The 19,377-nt window shown below is 41.5% G+C and overlaps 1 protein-coding gene across 1 annotated transcript; it reads right to left on the reverse strand.

The window, feature by feature from the left end:
- On the reverse strand, positions 1–14,610 carry LOC146311475 (SUN domain-containing protein 1-like). Its single transcript, XM_084741379.1, has 23 exons — positions 14,544–14,610; positions 13,747–13,914; positions 13,466–13,653; positions 12,160–12,186; positions 11,472–11,726; positions 10,206–10,310; positions 9,293–9,445; positions 8,166–8,246; positions 6,243–6,371; positions 5,912–6,010; positions 5,405–5,480; positions 5,145–5,191; positions 4,802–5,025; positions 4,188–4,463; positions 3,871–3,963; positions 3,675–3,742; positions 3,446–3,584; positions 2,812–3,108; positions 2,524–2,608; positions 1,583–1,698; positions 1,151–1,318; positions 978–1,070; positions 1–173 (listed from the first exon to the last, which is right to left on the reverse strand). The coding sequence occupies exons 1-23, from the start codon at positions 14,591–14,593 to the stop codon at positions 57–59; spliced, it is 3,054 nt and encodes a 1,017-aa protein (XP_084597505.1). The 5' UTR covers positions 14,594–14,610; the 3' UTR covers positions 1–56.
- Between the last annotated feature and the right edge of the window lie 4,767 nt (positions 14,611–19,377).

Here is a 19,377-nt window from a genome sequence, read left to right on the forward strand (position 1 = left end):
TGCCGTCTCCAAACACTCCGAGCATCAAATAATCTGACATGATCTCTGCAGCGTCCTCAGGTGTCTCCGGGCGTCCCGTGCACTCTGAATCGGTACATGCAGGTGTACTCCGGGTGTCCCCAGTTGGACAACACCTGGACCTCAATGATCTGGAAGGCTTGGTCATTCTCTTCCTGTCCAGGACACAAAACAAACGAAGGTCAGGATCACGATTTATGGTGATACAAATAATCAGTATTTAAAAATGTCTTCTGATACAGTTACTGTTTTCATGTAAAAAAATGTAGTCAGTAACCTCATCCAAGTATCCCAATATTAAAGTAATGTAACTTCATTAGTTTTGGATTATCTCAATATGAAATGTGATGAAATTGTTCAGCCAAACGTAATATTTAATGTTCATTATTTGAACATAAAAAAAATAATTTCCTTCATTTGTGATGTGTGAATGCATGTTTAGACTGAGAAAAGTAAATCTGCACATTTAAATGTAATTTGATAAGTAACATTATTCACACTTATCAAACTTAAACTTTCATAAACTTATTCACACATACATCATCACAGTCACCATCAAACATTTTGTAGTAGTTTTAGCATTGACAGGTTAGCTAGCTAACTGGATTTCTGCGTTCCTAACGTCAGCAGTTGGTTCACAGAGATGATCGATTATGGCGGCTGATCGCAGCTGTTAGCGGTTGGATGGTTGATCTTTTAAGAGATACTGAATTGACAACTGTCAGACAGGAAAAATCCATCATCACATAGGCTGAACGTCACTCCAGACTCATTTGACTTGTCAGTTGTGTGACTTCAGTGAATCCAAACCAACCGTTTAAAACATTTTAAACTGGTGAAAATATTCCAAGAAAGACGACCAGTTCTTCATACGGCCAAAGTTATACATGACTTTAATTGAGAATATATGTATTGCATGTAAAATCAGCGTTGAGCAGCAGTGTGCAGTCTTTACTTACAGTGACAGTGTAGGTCTGTAGAGCTTCTCCATCCTCGTCATAGGCGTAAGTGCCCAGCAGCTTCCCACTTTCCTGACTTTCATCGTCCAGACCCTGAAAACAAAACGCTTTAACATTAAACACGAACTCAGCATCCAAACATCACATCACTGCCGCCAGCGTCTCGGTCTTACATAGACACTGAAGTCTCTGGGGGCGCTGCGCAGCACCCCGCTCGGCGCCAGGGCTTTGGGGATGTGCTCCAGGGAGAAGGCGGTGGGCAGGATCTTCATGGAGAGCCGGATCACCAGGAATCCTTTAGAGCCTCTGAAGGCCCAGCAGTTTCCTGGATGGACATCTGGCTGCAGGAGGAGCAGGTCAGAGACACACAGGTGGACTTTCTGCTACTTTTCAATCTATTTTACGTCTTTGATGGATTTCCAACTCTTTGGAAATGTGTTACAAAAAACAAAGTTGATCAGTTTGAACATTAAAAATATCTTATCTTTGCAATCAACTGAATACAAGTTGAAAATTATTTGTAGAACATTACATTCTGTTTTTATTTATGTTTTACACGACATTGCGACTTTTTCAGAAGTGGAGTTGTATGACAGGTGTGTTACCTGGATTACAGCTCGAGGAGACTGAGAGAAATACCAGAGAGGGATTCCGAACAGACTGAGCAGAGCGGCCTTCGTCTCGTACGTCTCCGAGCAGCGAGTGCTGAGGACGCTGCCCCCTGCAGGACGACCACGGACACACACCTGTCAGGGGCTGCAGCTGGATTTAACCTGTACAACTTATTTAGCTCATGCTTTGTTTGTGTTGCTCTTTTTCTGAAAGTACTGACTCTAAATAACATCAAGTCTTGTTAATTAATGTCTTTTTGTTTTGCACCGATAAAAAATAAAACTAACAAGCAAAAAAGACCCAGATCGCTCCAGACCGGGACGAGGGCTGAACAATTTCTGGAACAAAAAATACTCACTGATGCTGCAATGTGGTTTGCAGTAACAAGCGAATTAACATTTTTTAAAAAAAAGAATCTGTACCAAACAAAGTCTGTAGAATATGATGCGTAGCTCAGGATGTCCGACAGCACCACAATACTTCAATTCTGACTTTAACAAATAGTGTGCAATTTGAAAATGGCCATATTGCAAATCTGATAAAATGTTATTAATTGTTCATCCCTAAACAGTCTTTCATGAATCCCTCAATCTGAACATCAAGTCTTACATGTAACTAGTTACATATAATTACATTACAAAACAAAAGGAACTGGTAATCCATTACAGTTACTGATCAAAATGTTCCACTTGAGCACAGATTTAGTAGAGAGGATTAATGTGCCACTGAAAGTAGATAAAAACTACAGTGAAATCATAAGGTGGAACCAAAGGGAGCTGAGAGCCACAAACAGGAAAGTACTGAGAGACGGACAACTATCTTGTTTGAACATGAGATTAAATCTAAAATAAAACCATACTGACCATTTAAAGTCAAATTATCAGATTAAAAAAAAAAACAAAACAAAAAAAACAAGTCGAACATCGTTTCTGACCTCCTGACTCCAGAGCATAGTCCGCCAGGCCGGTTTGATCCTGAGAGAACAGGCGGAGAGCGTTCTTCACAATCCCATGGACGTCCTAGAAGAGATGAGTGACGAGCAGACGTTCAGGAAAACATACAGAAACGACATGAATGAGACGGACTCTTGTAAAGAACTATGCCTTTAAGCACTTTGTAAGACCTTTTTAACTTTAATATTCATGTTATGATCATTCTGGCCTTTAGCGTTTCAGCCTCCCTACTGTAAAACATCAGAACACCAGCTTCCCCGTCCTCTCACCTCCTGGGTCATGGCGGCCCCAGCAGCCCTGGTGGCTTGCAGGACGCCCTCTCTGATGGCCTCGCCGCTGCGGTGCTGCTCCAGCTGCTGGCTGATGTTCTGCAGGATGCTGAGCTCCAGAGAGGCCAGCGATGCCTGCAGGTCGGCACCGCTAACGTACCGCCGCGATAGCCACTGGAGCAGCGACTCTGGGATGTCTGCGGCGTCTCCAGAGTCCCCGCCCCTCACCGCCAGCTGGTTACCGTAGACCAGGGTCCGAACCTCCTCACGGACCTGAGCGGATACCTGCTGGGAAATCTAACAAGTTGACACATGGTTAAACAGGCAACAACATAATCTACGGTAAAACACGACAACACTTCCTGCTGCTGCTTCACATTTAAAGTTTTTCACCAGTGAAACAGCAGGAGGCTTTTATTATGAAGTTGCTGGAGGAAATGTGTGTTTGTGCTGTTGTTCTTTCATAAAAACGTGTATATTCCGCAAGTTATGAACATTTTCTACATTATTTAGTCTGCTAGACTTTTTCTCAAAGCTGTGAAGTCACGTTGTGGGACTAGCAAACAAGGCTAAGCTCGCCACTTCCTGACAGTGACGTTTAATAATTAATGAAAGTGCGTGTCTTCTCTCTCACCGTCTCCTGGACGAGTTGTTGGCAACCATCCCGACACCCAGACAGACCCTCAACATCCCGCCTCACGTCCTCCAGAGCCGCCTCCAGCCGTGCAACCTCCGCCAACAAGGCATCGTGGGACTGACGGTCCACGCCAACACTAGAGGAAGTAACAAGACAACTATACTCCAGCACAAGTTACAGCGTTCCCTTTCAAACCTGCAGTTCAGTTCACCAGACAAAAGGTTACCTGACAGCTGCTGGAACCGTTGATGACCTGGAGACTGTTGCAGCAGATTCTTGTCTCGACTGCACTTCCTGTGAAACAATGAACCAAACTGTCCTGAAATCAACAAACACTGGAGCTTCTGTAGCCGTCCAATAAGATTAAAATAAAGTTTAAATGTGACAGACAGTTCTCAGGCGAACATGGAGGTGAGCTGTACCTCTGTTTTGGCAGCCAGAGTGTGCAGCTGCAGCTCCAACTGATCCAGACGAGATGTTTGACTCTGCTGCTGCAACAAATCCTGCCGTCGAATCTACAGACACACAAACAGGAAGGAAAAACACTCATATCAAGCTGAGTGAGCTGCTCAAGATTCAAACCCAACAAGATAACAGCTGGGTTTATGTCAGGTTTTCAGACATGCTTTGGTCGTACATGTCCAAAGAACCGACATGAAATGTTCCCTTTCACAGCCAGCTTTAGTTTTTGGTTCAGGTTTAGTTCCCTATAACAACCTCGATGTGTCCGGTCTCTGACCTGTTCCCACTGTCGTCTCTCCTCGTCCAGTTGTGTCCTGAGCTGCTCCAGCTGTTGGTCCAGCTGCTGCTCCAGCAGGCCGCCCAGCCAGGGCGCGTCGCTGGCGCCCTGAGCGGAAACCAGCTGCTGCTGCTGCTGGAGGCCGGTGTACAGCTGCAGCACCTCCCTGTGTCTCTGCTCCACCTGACGCCCTCCGGCCTCCACCCGCTCCCACAGCGCCGTCAGACTCTGCTCCAGACGAACGAGCCGCACCTCATCCTCTGCTGCAGACACTTCCTGCGATGCAACACCAACATTCAGCATTAATTTCAACACTTAATTAACGTGAAACAGGCCAAATTCTAAAGGACACCGTGGCTGTAGTGCTGTTGTCAGAACAGCCAGTGTTTCAACATGTTTCCTTGATTTCAAAGGTCTTTTTATGATGTATTAGAGAAAATATATTACAGATTTCTCCTTTAATTTTCTCTTTTTGTGCGAAATATCCCACATAAATTAAAAGTTTTAGAGGAGGGTCATCTTTAACCAGAATTGTTATAACAATTTGGATCGATTTAAAATCAATAAAATTTACTGTCTATGCCTTTAAAAGGTTAGAATCCCGGGATCAGTACCTCCTCTCCTGACGGTGTCTCGGGAGGTCGACTATAGAGCGCCTCCTCATAGACCTGCTCCTCCCTCGACTCTTTCACAGCGCCCTCTGCCAACTGGCTCTGGGGAGACACGAAGCCGTAGACAGAGGACAGATCTGGGATGTCAGAGACCACCGTCCTCCACTCTGTGATGTTGACAGCTGGAAGAACAGACCGTAGACCAGTCGGACCGAACCAACACAGGCCTGAGAGGACGAGAACATTTGTGTTTGAACTGTGGTCTGAAACTGATCTATAGTTCAATTCTACAACAACAAATTTAAAGTGATTTTTTTTTGGAGATAAATAAACTGAAGACACCTACTGAAGAGGAGGAGCAGAGGGAGGAAAACCAGGAGTCTGAGAGGAAACCTGCAGCAGCAGAAACATTAAAACACAAACAGATTCATCCAGAGTCAGACAGAGAAACTTCCTCATCACCTCTGAATTAAAAGAACAAAAAACTTTTTTTTACTTCGCTCAGAACGGACAAATACTGACTCTAGATACGGACGTTCGTCAGTCTGTAAGCTCACCACTAAACAGCAGCATCTCAGAGACAAACAATACAAAACAAGAACTTACCGAGTCTGGAGGAAGCTGGCGGTCATGAGATGCCATCGTTTGTTGAGCCACCTGTACACCTCACATGCTGTCTTACCTACACACAGACACACACACACACACACACACACACACACACTCATTAGTTATTCCATAAAATAATCAGATGATTACTGAAGCGTTTCACCAGCTGAACAGGATGCTGAAGGTCACCAAGCAAGAAAAAGAAGATTTCTGACACTAAATAAAGTATTACGGAGTGACACTGATAGAAACACACGAGATGACAACAGATGGACTAAACAACACACACGACACAATCGATAATGAAAAGATTCATTAGTTGCAGCCGAAACAAACAGAAAAAACTGGAAAAACAAAGAAGCAGACGAGGAAGAGAAAAATCCAACATGGAGCTCCGACACAAACATGCTGCACATCAGAGGAGGAGAGCAGAGGAACTGATCAGGGAGGAGAGTTTCAATCAGTCAATCAATCATCAAACAGACGTGGTGAAACGACGGTGACCTGCAGAGCGTCCGGCGCTCCATGAAGAGGAAAACATTTTCTTGGTGAGAGGCCAAAGTGCTAACGCTGCTCTGTGAGTGAGCTGAAACAGACACGAGGCTGAGGAAGCAAAGAGGCGTCAGAGATCAGTTCATGTTTGGTTAACAGTGAGAACTGGAGGGCTTGTTCTTACTGTGGCAGCTGGATCTGGTTTGTGCCAACTAATGGATATTTAAAAAAGGTTTTCAAAACGCCTCCATTCTGTAGTTTTTCCCTTCATATCACAGCAGCCAAATAACATTTAGAAAACGTGTGTTTTTCTGGTCAAAGTCCAGTAGATCAGTTATTTAACCTGTAAAAACAGCAGCGCTCCACATCAGCCTCAACAAACAGGAAGCCACCGAGGACCATGAAGATGAAGGTGACGAAGACGAGGTGACAGAATGAGTCTCTGAGAGATTCTTCTCCTTACAGTCGTCACCTGTTGGTGTCAGCAGCGCAGGAGTGTGTTTAACTGACAGACACACAACACAAGGCAAATACGTTTAACACAAACAGAGTCTGAAGGTTTAACTTCTGCGCCAGCTGAAAATAACACCACTCAGTCATTTAAAGGGATAGTACGGATTATTTATATCTTGTTACATGTAGACTCAGCAGGAGAACCGGTGTAGGAAGCTAAGCAATGACCTGCTGTGGACACTTTACCTTGCTGTCAGACAGACTTTTCTGACCAGAAACTACAGTTATGGAAGACTAATATCACTCTGTCCAAACCGAAATCGTTAATGTAATCTGACAGAACACAGGAGTCACTGGTCTACTGCTGCTTCCATCTGTTCAGCAAACACGAACTAACCCTTTAAAACACAGATCACATCACTTTACTGTAAAACAGCCTTTAAGAGCAGGAAAAGACAACACTTATCATGGATCACCAAAATCTGTCCAAATGTCCCAAATGTGAGACAATATCTCGTCTCATATTACGATCGATATAATATTCAAACATTGCCCGGACCTACATCAAATAAGCGTCTATGTTTGACAGAAGCTGCTTCGCGCTGCGCAGATCGAGCTGGACAGGAAGTCAGACACATGAACAGCACAGAGCATATGGTTAATTTTCAAAATAAAAGGCCTTCATAACACCATCATGAAACAGCTTTAAAAAAAGAAACCATTTAACTACACAGCCGTTTACATTTACTAGGCCTGTGTAACTGAACTGTACATTTACTGCCACACTGACAGCTGACTGCTGAGTTTTCTGCTCCACAGTGAGCAGCACCGTCACTCGCCTGCTGCCTGCAGACCACACACACACACACACACACACACACACACACACACACACACACACACACACACACACTTACACCTGCCCTATTTCTTAAAGGAGCTACACTATGCTAATGTGCTAATGACAGTGTGCTTCAGTAAAGTAAAACTTAATTATTAAGGCAGTCAGAACACGTAGCTTTGTCACCACGATCAGAAAACCCCCAAACCATCGCAGCCCTACCACCTGCACATTACAGACACACAAATATCAAGCAAAAACTAACATATCAACAAAATCTGAGCAACTCAGCAAATCAGGCAGGAAAAACACCAGTGACGGACATGAAGCCTTGTGGAGGATGGATCAAAACCAGACATCACAGAGCCACACCCGCTTACTCCAGGCATTACACGACATGACCTCACACAAACTGCAACAGGAACTCTTTCAACTGTTCTCGTCTCACAATCATGTCAGAAATCCAAGTAGGAGAAGTACTGAAAAATGCTAAAATCAGTGATGCCACGATTTCCCTCCGTTCTCATGTTAAAAAAAATATAATATATACATACTGTATATAATAATAAACAAGAAACCTCCATCACGAACAAATTAGCAATATAGTAGTAAAAGTCTTGCTGGAGTTCAGGCACGTTCCCGTGGTTCTGATCGTTCGGTGTGAGGTGGTCCTGAGGCTCAGTCTGAGTGGTCTTCAGTCAGCCTTTTTCCCGTCTTAATGTTCCAATAAAATCAAAAATGTTTAATCTTATCATAAATCCTGGCTCATGACAATACAATCGCTCCCTCTGCCCTCCTCGACTTTGACGCCACACTTTTGGGTAAAACTCCTGCACTATGGTGTAATCAAGACGTAAAGTGCAAACTCTGTATTGGACAACACATGATGAAGTGTGTGTGTGTGTGTGTGTGTGTGTGTGTGTGTGTGTGTGTGTGTGTGTGTGTGTGTGTGTGTTTCTCCTTTAAACTCACAGAGAGATCCGTTGGGATGAAGCTCCTTTTGCTTCTCGGTCGACTCCTTCAGGCTCATGACTCTGCAGTGACTGGACCGAGCTGCAAAAGAGACAGAAACACAGTGAGGACTCACCGACACCTCGCCACGTCCTCCACACGCGTCCTCTGAGCTGAGGACCAACGCCGACCGGCAGGCAGAGAGATTTGCATTTTGCCACGGCAACAGCCAAAGTGAAGGGGTGCAGCCCATTTGTTTGGGAGGAAAACACGACCGGTGAGCAGTGAGAGTTCAGGAAAAACAGGAGCAAAGGATTCATAACTCATTTATCTGACTCAAAGCATCATGGGAAATAAATGACACACACACACACACACACACACACACACACACACACACACACACACACACACACACACACACACACACACACACACACACACACACACACACACACAGACACTCTGACAGCTCATTTACCATCAGATTTCAGTCAATTTGATTCTGATTCACAGTCAGTTCAGTCACTTTTATGGGATCTTTAAAGGTTCTTCTTGGTGGGCCTCGTCCTTTCAGAGGTTCTCTGGTCATTTGAGGGGGGCCTCTTGGGCAATGAACACATTTGAGGGGTCTTCTGGGTGGTTCTAGTAGCCTTAAGGACATTTCGTGATCAGGAAAATGTTTTTAGATGGTTCTTGAAGTCCTTTGGGAGGTTGTAGTGTTCCTACTCGTTGTTCTTGTGGTAACCGAGGATGTTCTATGGGTCCTTTAGGTGGTTTTAGTGTTGTTTTTGGATGTTCTAGTGGGCCTTTTGTGTGAGCACAGGGAGGAAGTTTGCCATAAAGGTGGTTCTAGTCCTGTGGGTAGTTCTTGCAGTAATAGAGGATGTTTTAGGAACCAAAACAGCTGAAACAGGAAGCTGCAGTGACGTTCTGAAAAGGAAAAGTGTTTAACAACATTCCAGGTGAACACCAGGTGAAGAAGAAAGAGCCCCTGTAAACATGTACCAGCTGAGTGGAACCCAGCAGAACAGATTCTTATAGGTTCAGATTAGTTTTATTTAATTCATGCATCTGTTTAGTCCAGTTCTTGACACCAGTGGGTGGACAGGGACGCTCCCACACCTACAGACTCTTACTGTCAGTACCTGCGTGTCTGTCATCAGTCAGTCTGTTGACCTGTGGGAGCTTTGAGGAGAGACCCTGACACACCTGCCAGGTGTGTGTCAGCGCACACACGCAGCAGGCTGCAGCTCTCCTGACACACCCCACACACCAGTCCAACCACAGCTGCAGCACATCTGGAAGAACCAAGAGTCAAACTTAAAGACAAAAGCATGTGGAAGATCGTGCAGGAAATCCAGACCCCTCAGAGATTCAGGTGCAGTTTGTGTCGCTGTGGTGATTTACATACGTAGATTTATACAAATATCTGTGGGCAGAAGTAGAGGAGGAGGAGGAGGAGGAAGCTCTTAGTCAATGCTTCAGAACATAAAACCCTGAATGTCAGTCTTTGATGAAAGTCTTTGATGAAAGGGCAGGAAATTAACTTCAGGATTAGAGACATTTAGAGACATTTAGTCTGAAGCTTTCTGTCAAAAGCAAAGAATCACAGAGCAGCAACACAAAGAGCTCTGACTGGCCAGCAGTTCAGAATTTGTTAGTAAGAGTTTGACCAATCACAAGTCCTGCTGCTGCTTAGTGGGAGGAGCTTAAAGTTTAACTGATTTTCTGCCTCCAGGTGACGGGGAGTTCTAGCATGTTTGAAAATCTTAATATTAATATGGGGACAATAACATGGCCGCTAGCTCGTCTTGTTGTTAAACATACTGTCTATTTTTTCCTTTGGTAAGCGACTGAGCTGAAGCCGGAGGCCAGAACTGATTAACAAGTTTTAATGCAACATTAAGATACAGATTTAATTGATCAATTTATGATAGCTTTCTAATATTTAGCTCATAGAAGTGGTCTGTTAATCAGAAAGATAACTAACTAGCTGTTCAGACCAACGGTACGTCCAGGTTTGCAGAGGAAACCTGGCCGGTCAGGTGAGTCTGCTACCTGTCACGTCCTGGTGCTTCTGCAGCATCAGCTGATGATAAAGCAGAGAGAGCAGAGACACGACACAGGCTGCCGATCTGTTCCACACGGACACCAGAACACCTGCTGAGGAGAGGTTCATTCACAGATCCTGCAGCTGTCAGAAGAAATCACTTTACAGATATAAAACACACTCAGCTCGTTTTTACATCGGCGGCATTTTTACAGTCACACACACACGACGAACACGAGGGGGCGCTCTCCTCATTCACCACACACAGTCACCTGTTTCCAGAGTTTAGTCAGATGTTTAATGAGTATATACTTATGCTAAAAACTGGACTGAGTTCCACTAATGTTCTCAAAACAAGTGTATTTTTGCACCACCTGGCCTGACATCTTAAATTTTATGTTTCAGGATTAAGGCAGTTTATCAATATTTTAACCACATCATGATATGATATGGTCTTAGATTTTGAATATTGTTATATCACAATATGGAATAAATTTCAAATAAATTTCTTTTTTCTATTTTTTTATAGCTGCATTACAGTAAATGTGGTGTAATTTTCTGTTCTTTTATTTGACACTGTATGCACATCACAGATGATTATTTATTTATATAGGGAAAAAAAGAGAAAATCTTACATTATGTGTCACTATTAATGATTAATTGATTGTTACCATTTTCAACAATCAGTGAAAGAAAATTCACAAAATTTCCATCCTTCAGTTGATTTCGTTAAATATATCAAAATCATATCATTGTATTTGGTCAAAAAGTGATAATATAAACTTATTTTATCACTTTGGCCACTTCTACCCTTTGGAGTACAAAACTGTCATAACCTATAAGATCAATAATTATTGATATTGACTTGATATGGAACTTTTCCAGCTCTACTGTTCAGGACTAATCAGGACACTGTTTTAGTTTTGTTTTTGAATATAAAATGATTATCAAACATGATAATAACAGCACATTTTTTCACCTGTGTGATCAGTCGGTATTGTTAGTTTGGGATTCTGAAGGACTTTAGTTTTTGTCTGGGACTTTTCTGATACGGAGACAATTTACAAATTAAAACAAAATTAAAGCAAACCAAAACATTTTAGAAGTAACATCTTTTTTTTATATTTATATTTGTCTGTAGCTGCATGAGTGTTTTCTTCTGCTCCACGTGAGAAATGTAGTTTTTAAACAATCAGTCACTTCGACAACTTAAAATTATTTCCTTGTTTCCTGATTCTGAGATATTTGATTCGATAACTCTCTGTGCGTCTCACCCGTGTGGGTCTTGCGGCTCCGGCCTCTGCAGTAGATGGTGGATGTTTCGGGGTCTTCGGGCTCAGAGGGTCGGGGCCCCGTCACCGACGAGGCGGAGGCGCAGTACGCCGGCTCCTTCCTGTCTGGCTGCAGCTCACAGTCTTTACAGTAAACCCTGCTGAGCGTCTGGACGGGGTGTCTGGGACAGCGGCCGTCCGGACCAATCAGAGTGCGGTCTGCCAGCGTGGTGCTCTGATCTGCTATGATGGTGCTTTCTGTAACAGAGACACTTTGATTATTGATTAACTGTCAAATGATCAACCAAGAAAAACAGCCAACGTTCTGATTCAAGTTTGATCTTGTGTTTGTTTTCTAGTAAGAGTTTGAAAGTATTATCAGTAAAACCTTTAAGACTAACATTTATTTCATGATGAAAACAAAGAAACAGATGATATGAAGGAAGCTTGGAGTCCAAGCTGATGTTGTTTTGAAGTCATTACAGCGTGATCGATATAAATTATTTTAGCATTTTTGACGTGGATGGGCCTGAAAAAGATTCATCGATTGTATTAATGTCAAAAGAAAATGTGCAGGCGTAAAATAAAAAAAATATTTTTTAAAAGCATCAGACACTTTGTTGTTGAAAACAAACGGTCACAGTGGTGTGAAGTGATATTTCTACTTTTAGAAGGTGGAGAGTGAACTGACCTTTGGGATCAATGTCTTGGTCCAAACCTGTAACACCAGAAGAAGATATTCACAGCTGATTTCCCATGCCCCTCCAAAATAAAAGACACAGTTGACCTACTTCCTAATAAACAAAGAGTTCCACTGAAAACTGCTGAGAAGGTGTAAAGATGAAGATGTGCTGCTTTTCAAGTTATTTAAGACACTTTTTTTTCTCAGTTTCACTTGTTTTGATCTAAGAAATAAGAAAAAAGCAGAAACAGAAGAGCAGTGGTGGAAGAAGTCCTGCATTCACAAGTATCTTCAGCTTCATGCAGTAAAATGTCTCCTGCTGTGATCACGGCTGGTTTTCACATCAGATTCCCCAGATCGATTCAATACTGAGTTGGTATTATATACGATATTTCAGTTACAATACCAACTTTGCTTGGATATGAAACAGATTCTCAGAGATTTAACAGTGTTTTAAAAATATTCATGTTTACATTAAGAACTGACCCCAAAGCAGTTACATTAACAGGGTTTCCCCCGAACCCACGGAGCCCTGCGCCTGATTCAGCGAAGAAAAATATTTTATTTTATGTCGTGAATTCTGAATTTTTAGGTGTTTTTATTCAGAGGCCACACATCCACAGGAGCAAAGACATGAATTAAAAGATAATTTACTGAGATTTTATGAATCGATATCAGACCGCGCAAAGGGAAAATCAAAACAATTAATTGATTTTTTAAACCCAACCCTACAGGCAATATTTCCAAAACTCACACCAAAATTATCTAGATGGATAATATAACAATGCTGTATTTTATGAACTCATCATGATTTTTATGTAATATTTTAATCTGAAAAGTAACTAAAGCTGTCAGATAAATGCAGTAAAGTACAAGGACAAGATTTCCCAAGTACAAGTACCTCAAAACTGAGCTTAAACGCAGTTAATTGAATAATCAATTCTACAAATTAATTGGCAACAAGAGTAAGTTTTTAAGAGGAAAAAATTATCCGATTTCAGCTCCTTAAATATAAATATTTTCTGGTTTCTGACGTCGTCTCAGGCTTTGGGAAACACTGATCGACATTTTTCACTATTTTCTGGACCAAACAACTAATCAAGTAATCAATAAAAAGGTGGTCAGATTAACTGATAATAAAAATAATCATTACAGGAAAGACTATGTTCCAAGTGACCAGACTGACAGATTAATTGACAATGAAACATAATTTTTAATAATAATTTTTAGCTGCTGCCCTAAACACAGTACTCGAGTAAATGTACTCAGTTACATTCAGTCTGCTGCTGGAGGAGGAATAAAACAAAAGTTGTACCCCAGAAGTTGTCGACCAGCGTGGTCTCCTGGATGGAGGAGTCGTCGAGCAGCGAGGAGAGCAGGGAGGCGTCGGAGGCGACGCTGTGGACGCTGCTGTTCAGGATCGACTGTTTACGAGGAGTGTTGAGGAGGAGCGACTCCGAGCAGGAGACAGAGAGCTGCTGAGAACGACGAGACTTCAACGACCTGCACCAGAACCAGGAGGAGGAGGAGAACTGAGGAGAACGTGTCTCATGTGGAACAGCATGAAGTAGCAGACGTTCACCTGATCACACTCACCTGCTGCTGCTGCTCCTCCAGCTGGCTCCTCCCACACTGAAGGAGGTGCTGCCATGTGGCAGACTGCGGTCCAACAGACCGTCATCGAGCCGCAGGCTGCGTCTGGACATGATGGAAACGATCTGCTGCTCCTGCTCCGAGTCTGACACTGATGAGGAGTAGCTGGAGCTGAGGAGGAGGAGGAGGAGGAGGAGGAGGAGGAGGAGGAGGAGGAGGAGGAGGAAGATGGAGAAAAAAAAAGAGAAAGAGACAAGTTATTTTCAGGGTTGGGGAGTAATGGATTACGTGTAATGGGATCATGTAATCTGAATACAAAAAAGGTATCTGTATTCTATTACAGTAACAGATAAAAAGGACAATTTCAACTTTTGCCTTTAAATCAATCAATTAATAAATTACTCAACAAAGGAAGGAACAGCTGGACAAACTAATAAACCAAACAAGTCAATATTATTATTGTTCATCAACTATTAAATTACTCTGCATCTACTTTGATTACAATCAAAGAAACCTTTTTAAAAACAGTTGGACAGACAGAGTCTCCCTGGATGTTTAGAATAAAAACGATTCTGACTGATCAATAGATCAGACTGATCAATATAAGTCAGGACAGAGGTAGCAGCAGCAGCAGTGTGATTACAACACAGAGCTCTTCAAAACGAATCCCTGTAACCTTATCAGACACTCTGACCTACACACACACACACACACACACACACACACACACACACACACACACACACACACACACACACACACACGACACTAAAACCACAGAAGAAGAAGAAGATACACACAGGTCAGTCCAGCCCCAGCTCTGCAGGTCCACGTCCTCATCAAAGGACATTCCAGGGAACAGAGGGACCACACTAGGGATGAGCACGATTAACCGATGATCATTAAGAATTTTGTCGATAACGTAATTTGTTTTCGATTTTTCGACAGTGTTAAACAGAGTTCATGTAGTGTGCGTCGAGAAAGCAACGTAATGAATTTCAGTATGTGGCGGTAGTAAAATATCCCACCAGCGGGGGGCGATATAGCAGAGAAAACCGCCTGAGCTGACTTCTGCCCTGCCGCCGTAAACATGAAGCGTGCACGGCGAACAAAAACACGTAGGTTAAGTAAGTTATAGCTCAGGACAGTTACCACCGTAGCCTTCATGTAAACCTATAGGCCTATAATGTGTTATTGTTATGTGGGATCTCCGTCTCTCAGTCGTGCCTTCTGGCAAAAAAAAAAAAAAAAGGTCAGCTGCGAGTCTACTTTGTTCTTTGATTAAATGACTATTAGTTAATAATATGATGTTTTATTTTTGTGTTTAAAACAGGCGAGATATAGCCTATTTATTTTATTTTAGAGAATAGCCTACTGGCTCTTATTTTGTTAAGATCCCGAGTCCCGACGCCTCCGCGTAGGTCTATTTCTATTGTTTAACAGTTGCACATTTAAATTGTAAATCGCACAAGACGTGGATTAAAGTTCTCCTTAAATTATTATTATTTATTATGATTTTTTATTCTGTCTAAAAGAGGCGGAATTGTATTTTGTTTGAGAAAATAGTACTGTCACCGGCTTTTATTTTGTGAAGAGTTTCAGCCCGACGCCTCGCGGTGTTTTGTTTAACAGTTGCACATTTAAACTGTAGCCTAAATTGTGAAAGAGGATTGTTGGATTAAAGGTTCTTCTTGAAATAAATACTTAATTGAGGAAAAAACAGACTGCCTGTGGTATTTTTAATCATTTTTTCTATCAGACATTTCTTAATGATTAAATCGATAACTGATCGTTAATTCTCATGATTATCCATCAAAAAGTTTGTCGAAAATGCCCATCCCTAGACCACACACACACTCACACACACACACACACACACACACACACACACACACACACACACACACACACACACACACACAGCGCAAGCAGTGTGGCAGCAGCACAGTTCAAGTTCACCTTAAGCCTGATTAGACTGCAGCACACAGCACTTCCTGTTTGAGCTGCAGGCCAGTCAGCTGCTTAGACACCCCCCCCCCCAAAACCCACACACACAAGTGTAAATATGAATGAAGTAAATTTAAAATCTAAAATTGAGTTAAATGAACTAAAAGTGCAGCACCAATAAACAACACTAAGTCTTGATACACAGAATTTTTTTCTCTTCCTTGGTTTGTCTCCTTTTCTCTTGAATATTTGCTGCTGAGGTTGGAGGGAGGGAGGTGTTCATGTTCGTGTTCATGTTCATGTTCATGTTCATGTTCGTGTGGCTGGATGTTCCAAACTTTCAAAAAACTACAGATGTGATGTCTTCTCGCTGACAGAGAGGTTACGTCCCACACAGAAGTGGAATTAAGACTTAATGTTAATCAAAAAAGTCCACTCTTCAGTTTGGCAACAAGGAACCATGACTTGGTGGAACCAGTAATAAAAGCTGATGCACCAAAGTTCCCACGAGACCCATGTGATTGAGTTATATGCTGAACGTCCCTGGAAAAATTTACTTTAAAAGGTTTAAATGTTCCTGGTTAAAAAAGTAGTAAAAGTACTGTCTGGATACAAAAACAGTCCATCAATCAACCAATCAATCAAATAACCACCAACTATTTTAATAATCCATTAATCATCACTTTTCATGCAAAAAAGGCAGAAAAGCTGATTTCAGCCTCTCAGATGGAGATTTTCTGCTTTCAACAGAATCTCTTTGGATTTTGGATTCACAAAAAAAGACATTTAAAAGACTTCGACTTTGAGAAAGGGGACATTTTTCACTATTTTCTGACATTTAAGTGACCAAACAATCATGAAAATAATTTCCAGATGAATCAATAATGAAAACAGCTGCAGAAAACAATCCAAGTGTAAATATTACACACTATTATTATGGGCTGTTTTAAAATCAGTATTTGCCAGCAGAAAAAAAAAAAACATACGTGAGATGTGATGTGACGTGACGACAGTTTGTCAGGTGGTTACCTGGGTGAGACAGGTGAGCTTCATGTGAGAGGACGATGACAGACACAAACAGGCAGGTGAGCAGATGAACTCCTCACCTGGACGGAGCCGGAGGTGAAACTGAACTCGCAGCATCAGTAAGCCTCTCTGGATTACCCAGCAGCCCTCACTCTGAGCTAATTACTGAATCTGCAGCTCTGCCGGTTAAAAGCTGCAGTGACCCGTGTTGGCCAGCTGAGGACGCCGTCAGAACCAGGGACTCACCCAAACCAGAAGGTGATACTCAGGAACGAACCCGCTCACTCCGGGGCAACTAAAATGACATGTTGGGCAACTTGCCTGACTGCTTCAGTTGTAATATTTTGATAATTGATTAATTTTTAAAGTAAGTTTTCATGCAAAAATGGCAGAAGTTCACTCTCTAAAATATGGAAATTTTCTGCCTCTCTCCTTTTTTTGTTTAATCATATCAAAACCTTTGACAAAATAGGATGGATATTTTATTTTAAACTATTTTCTGACATTTTACAGACGCTGCAACCTGTTTAAACATGACAGTCTTTGATAGTGGCCAGTATGTCAAATTTGTTCAGCGACAAGTTAATATTTACTTTGGGCAACTCACTGGCCTGAATGGGCATTTAAGAATTTAACTGATTAAAATGTAGTAATCAATAATTAACGGATGGTATAAAAACTGCAGGAATTGTCCCCCATTTACATCATTTTGACTGGCAGAGTCGTAAAGCAGCTGGCGATTAATAGTTGACAAATAATCAACTTATTGTTACAGGGCAACTTCATGTCTTCTTTTGTCCTTTTGTCCAAAATGAAAAGTTAAATCAACCTGAAAGTTAATTTATGTCTTAAATTAATGTTGTCAGTGTTGCTTCTCCTCCTGTGTCTGTGTGTAACTGTGAGTGTAGATAAATAAATAAAATGTAATTTATGTTTAATATTTCTGGATGTGTGGGACTAAGATTAATTCACAAAAAGAGATGTTATTTTTATTTTAATGTATATATGTAAATCTTTATTCCTTTCATTCTCGTTTTTTAAGGTCTTCTTGCTTTTTCCTCATATTTTAGTTCCTACTTTGATTAAATGAAGACTTCGAGGACAAACAAACAAAAAAGAGAAAAATAAATAAAATGTAGGGACAGCTCACCCACGTGTTTTGAGTCATTTAACTTGTTTAAGAGCAGTTTTTACAAGGGAACCCCAGACGTGCGACAGTCCTCGCGATAGTGATGATTTCATCACAATCTTTACTTTAACAAGGTGTTTTCTGTTCCTACCCGGACCCACACACACTCACACCCTAACCACAGAACTCTCACTTTATTAAATATTACTACTTTGTAAATATTCAGAGTACAGAAGCAACGCGAACAAATGTTGCAAGAGTTAGGATGGAAAATCAAATCAAGGGTTCCCTTCTTGCCACGACACCATTAAAGTGCCTGACCGCTTCCAGCCAATCCGCGTAGAGCTCAGAAAGATGACGATATAAGTAACCAATGAAATCCCGCGGTGGGCGGAGCCCCGCGAAAAACGAACGTCGATTTCTAATGTTTGCTAACGTTATAGCTTTAGCTTTCACCCCGTCGACACAAAGTAGAAACCACAGTAGAAACACACAGAGACAAACGACTCACCTGCAGCAGAGTCCTCAACAAGATGGCGACTCGTCCACAGCAGATTTACTGGATACTGACAGCCACGCACCTGTTAATGCTGGAAAACGACTGTTTTCTGCTTATAAACGACGTAACGATAAAAAAAAAAAAATGACGAGTTACTCACAACTATTGTCTTTAAAGAGATACTTCCTCTGAATGTCGACTGACAAACTAACTACAAGACGAACAACGCAGAGATTAAGCGGGTGAGATGAACCTGGCAGGAGCTGTGCAGGTATTAATGGAGACAGCGGTAAATCATCGCCACCGTGTGGCGGGAGTATAAATATCATCAGCGCCTGCACAAACAAAGATCTTATATTTAGCTTGAGATAGTTCACAACAATTTCTTTACGAAAGAGATGAGAATATGAGAGATGAGAGATAATGAAATTAAAAAGTCAATTGTGATTTAAGAAGTGGTAATAATGGGATATAAATCATTATTATGAAAAACTAAGTCGAAATAATCAGAGTAAAAGTCAATTGTGAGATTAATAAAGTTGAAAATATGTGTTCAAATTATAATTAAAATTATGGTATAAAAAGTCAGAATTGTAAGGGGGACAGTATAATTATGAGAAAAAAAATCGAAATTATAAAATTCTGACTTTTTATATGACTTGAAATTGGGATATTTTTTGTCTCTTTTTGGTGGAAATGGGCTTCTATGCTGAGGTGAACAAACTTAGTAAATGTGCTTGTGTTTATTTATTAATGCATTTAAGACTACACATTTAACAGTGACTTATAAACAATCGGCAAGTTGACCTTTGTGTCTAAATAAGATCTTCTGCACAACTTGTTCATACAAAACTGATGCCGTATTCAAGATGTTATTTCTAATTAAGTCATTTATGATTGATTTATTTGTTTTTTCATTTCAGATATTTCTCATGTAGGCAAGTGGCTTTAAGACGGAAGATCAGGTGGGTACAAATAAGACAGAAAGACTGAGACAAATCAAAACAGACAAGGGATTGAATTAATATAAAAA

Source organism: Lutjanus erythropterus, chromosome 17 (assembly GCF_056507025.1).
Source record: "Lutjanus erythropterus isolate fLutEry1 chromosome 17, fLutEry1.hap2, whole genome shotgun sequence".
Lineage (NCBI taxonomy): Eukaryota > Metazoa > Chordata > Actinopteri > Lutjaniformes > Lutjanidae > Lutjanus > Lutjanus erythropterus.

Excerpts from the sequence above, each read along its gene's own strand:
- LOC146311475 (XM_084741379.1), bottom strand. The coding sequence starts at position 14,593 with ATGTCCTTTGATGAGGACGTGGACCTGCAGAGCTGGGGCTGGACTGAC. Across the intron at positions 13,915-14,543 it reads AGCTGGGGCTGGACTGACCT|CTCCAGCTACTCCTCATCAG; the intron begins GTGTGTATCTTC and ends CCTCCTCCTCAG. Across the intron at positions 6,372-8,165 it reads TCATCCCAACGGATCTCTCT|GTGACGACTGTAAGGAGAAG; the intron begins GTGAGTTTAAAG and ends TGACACCAACAG.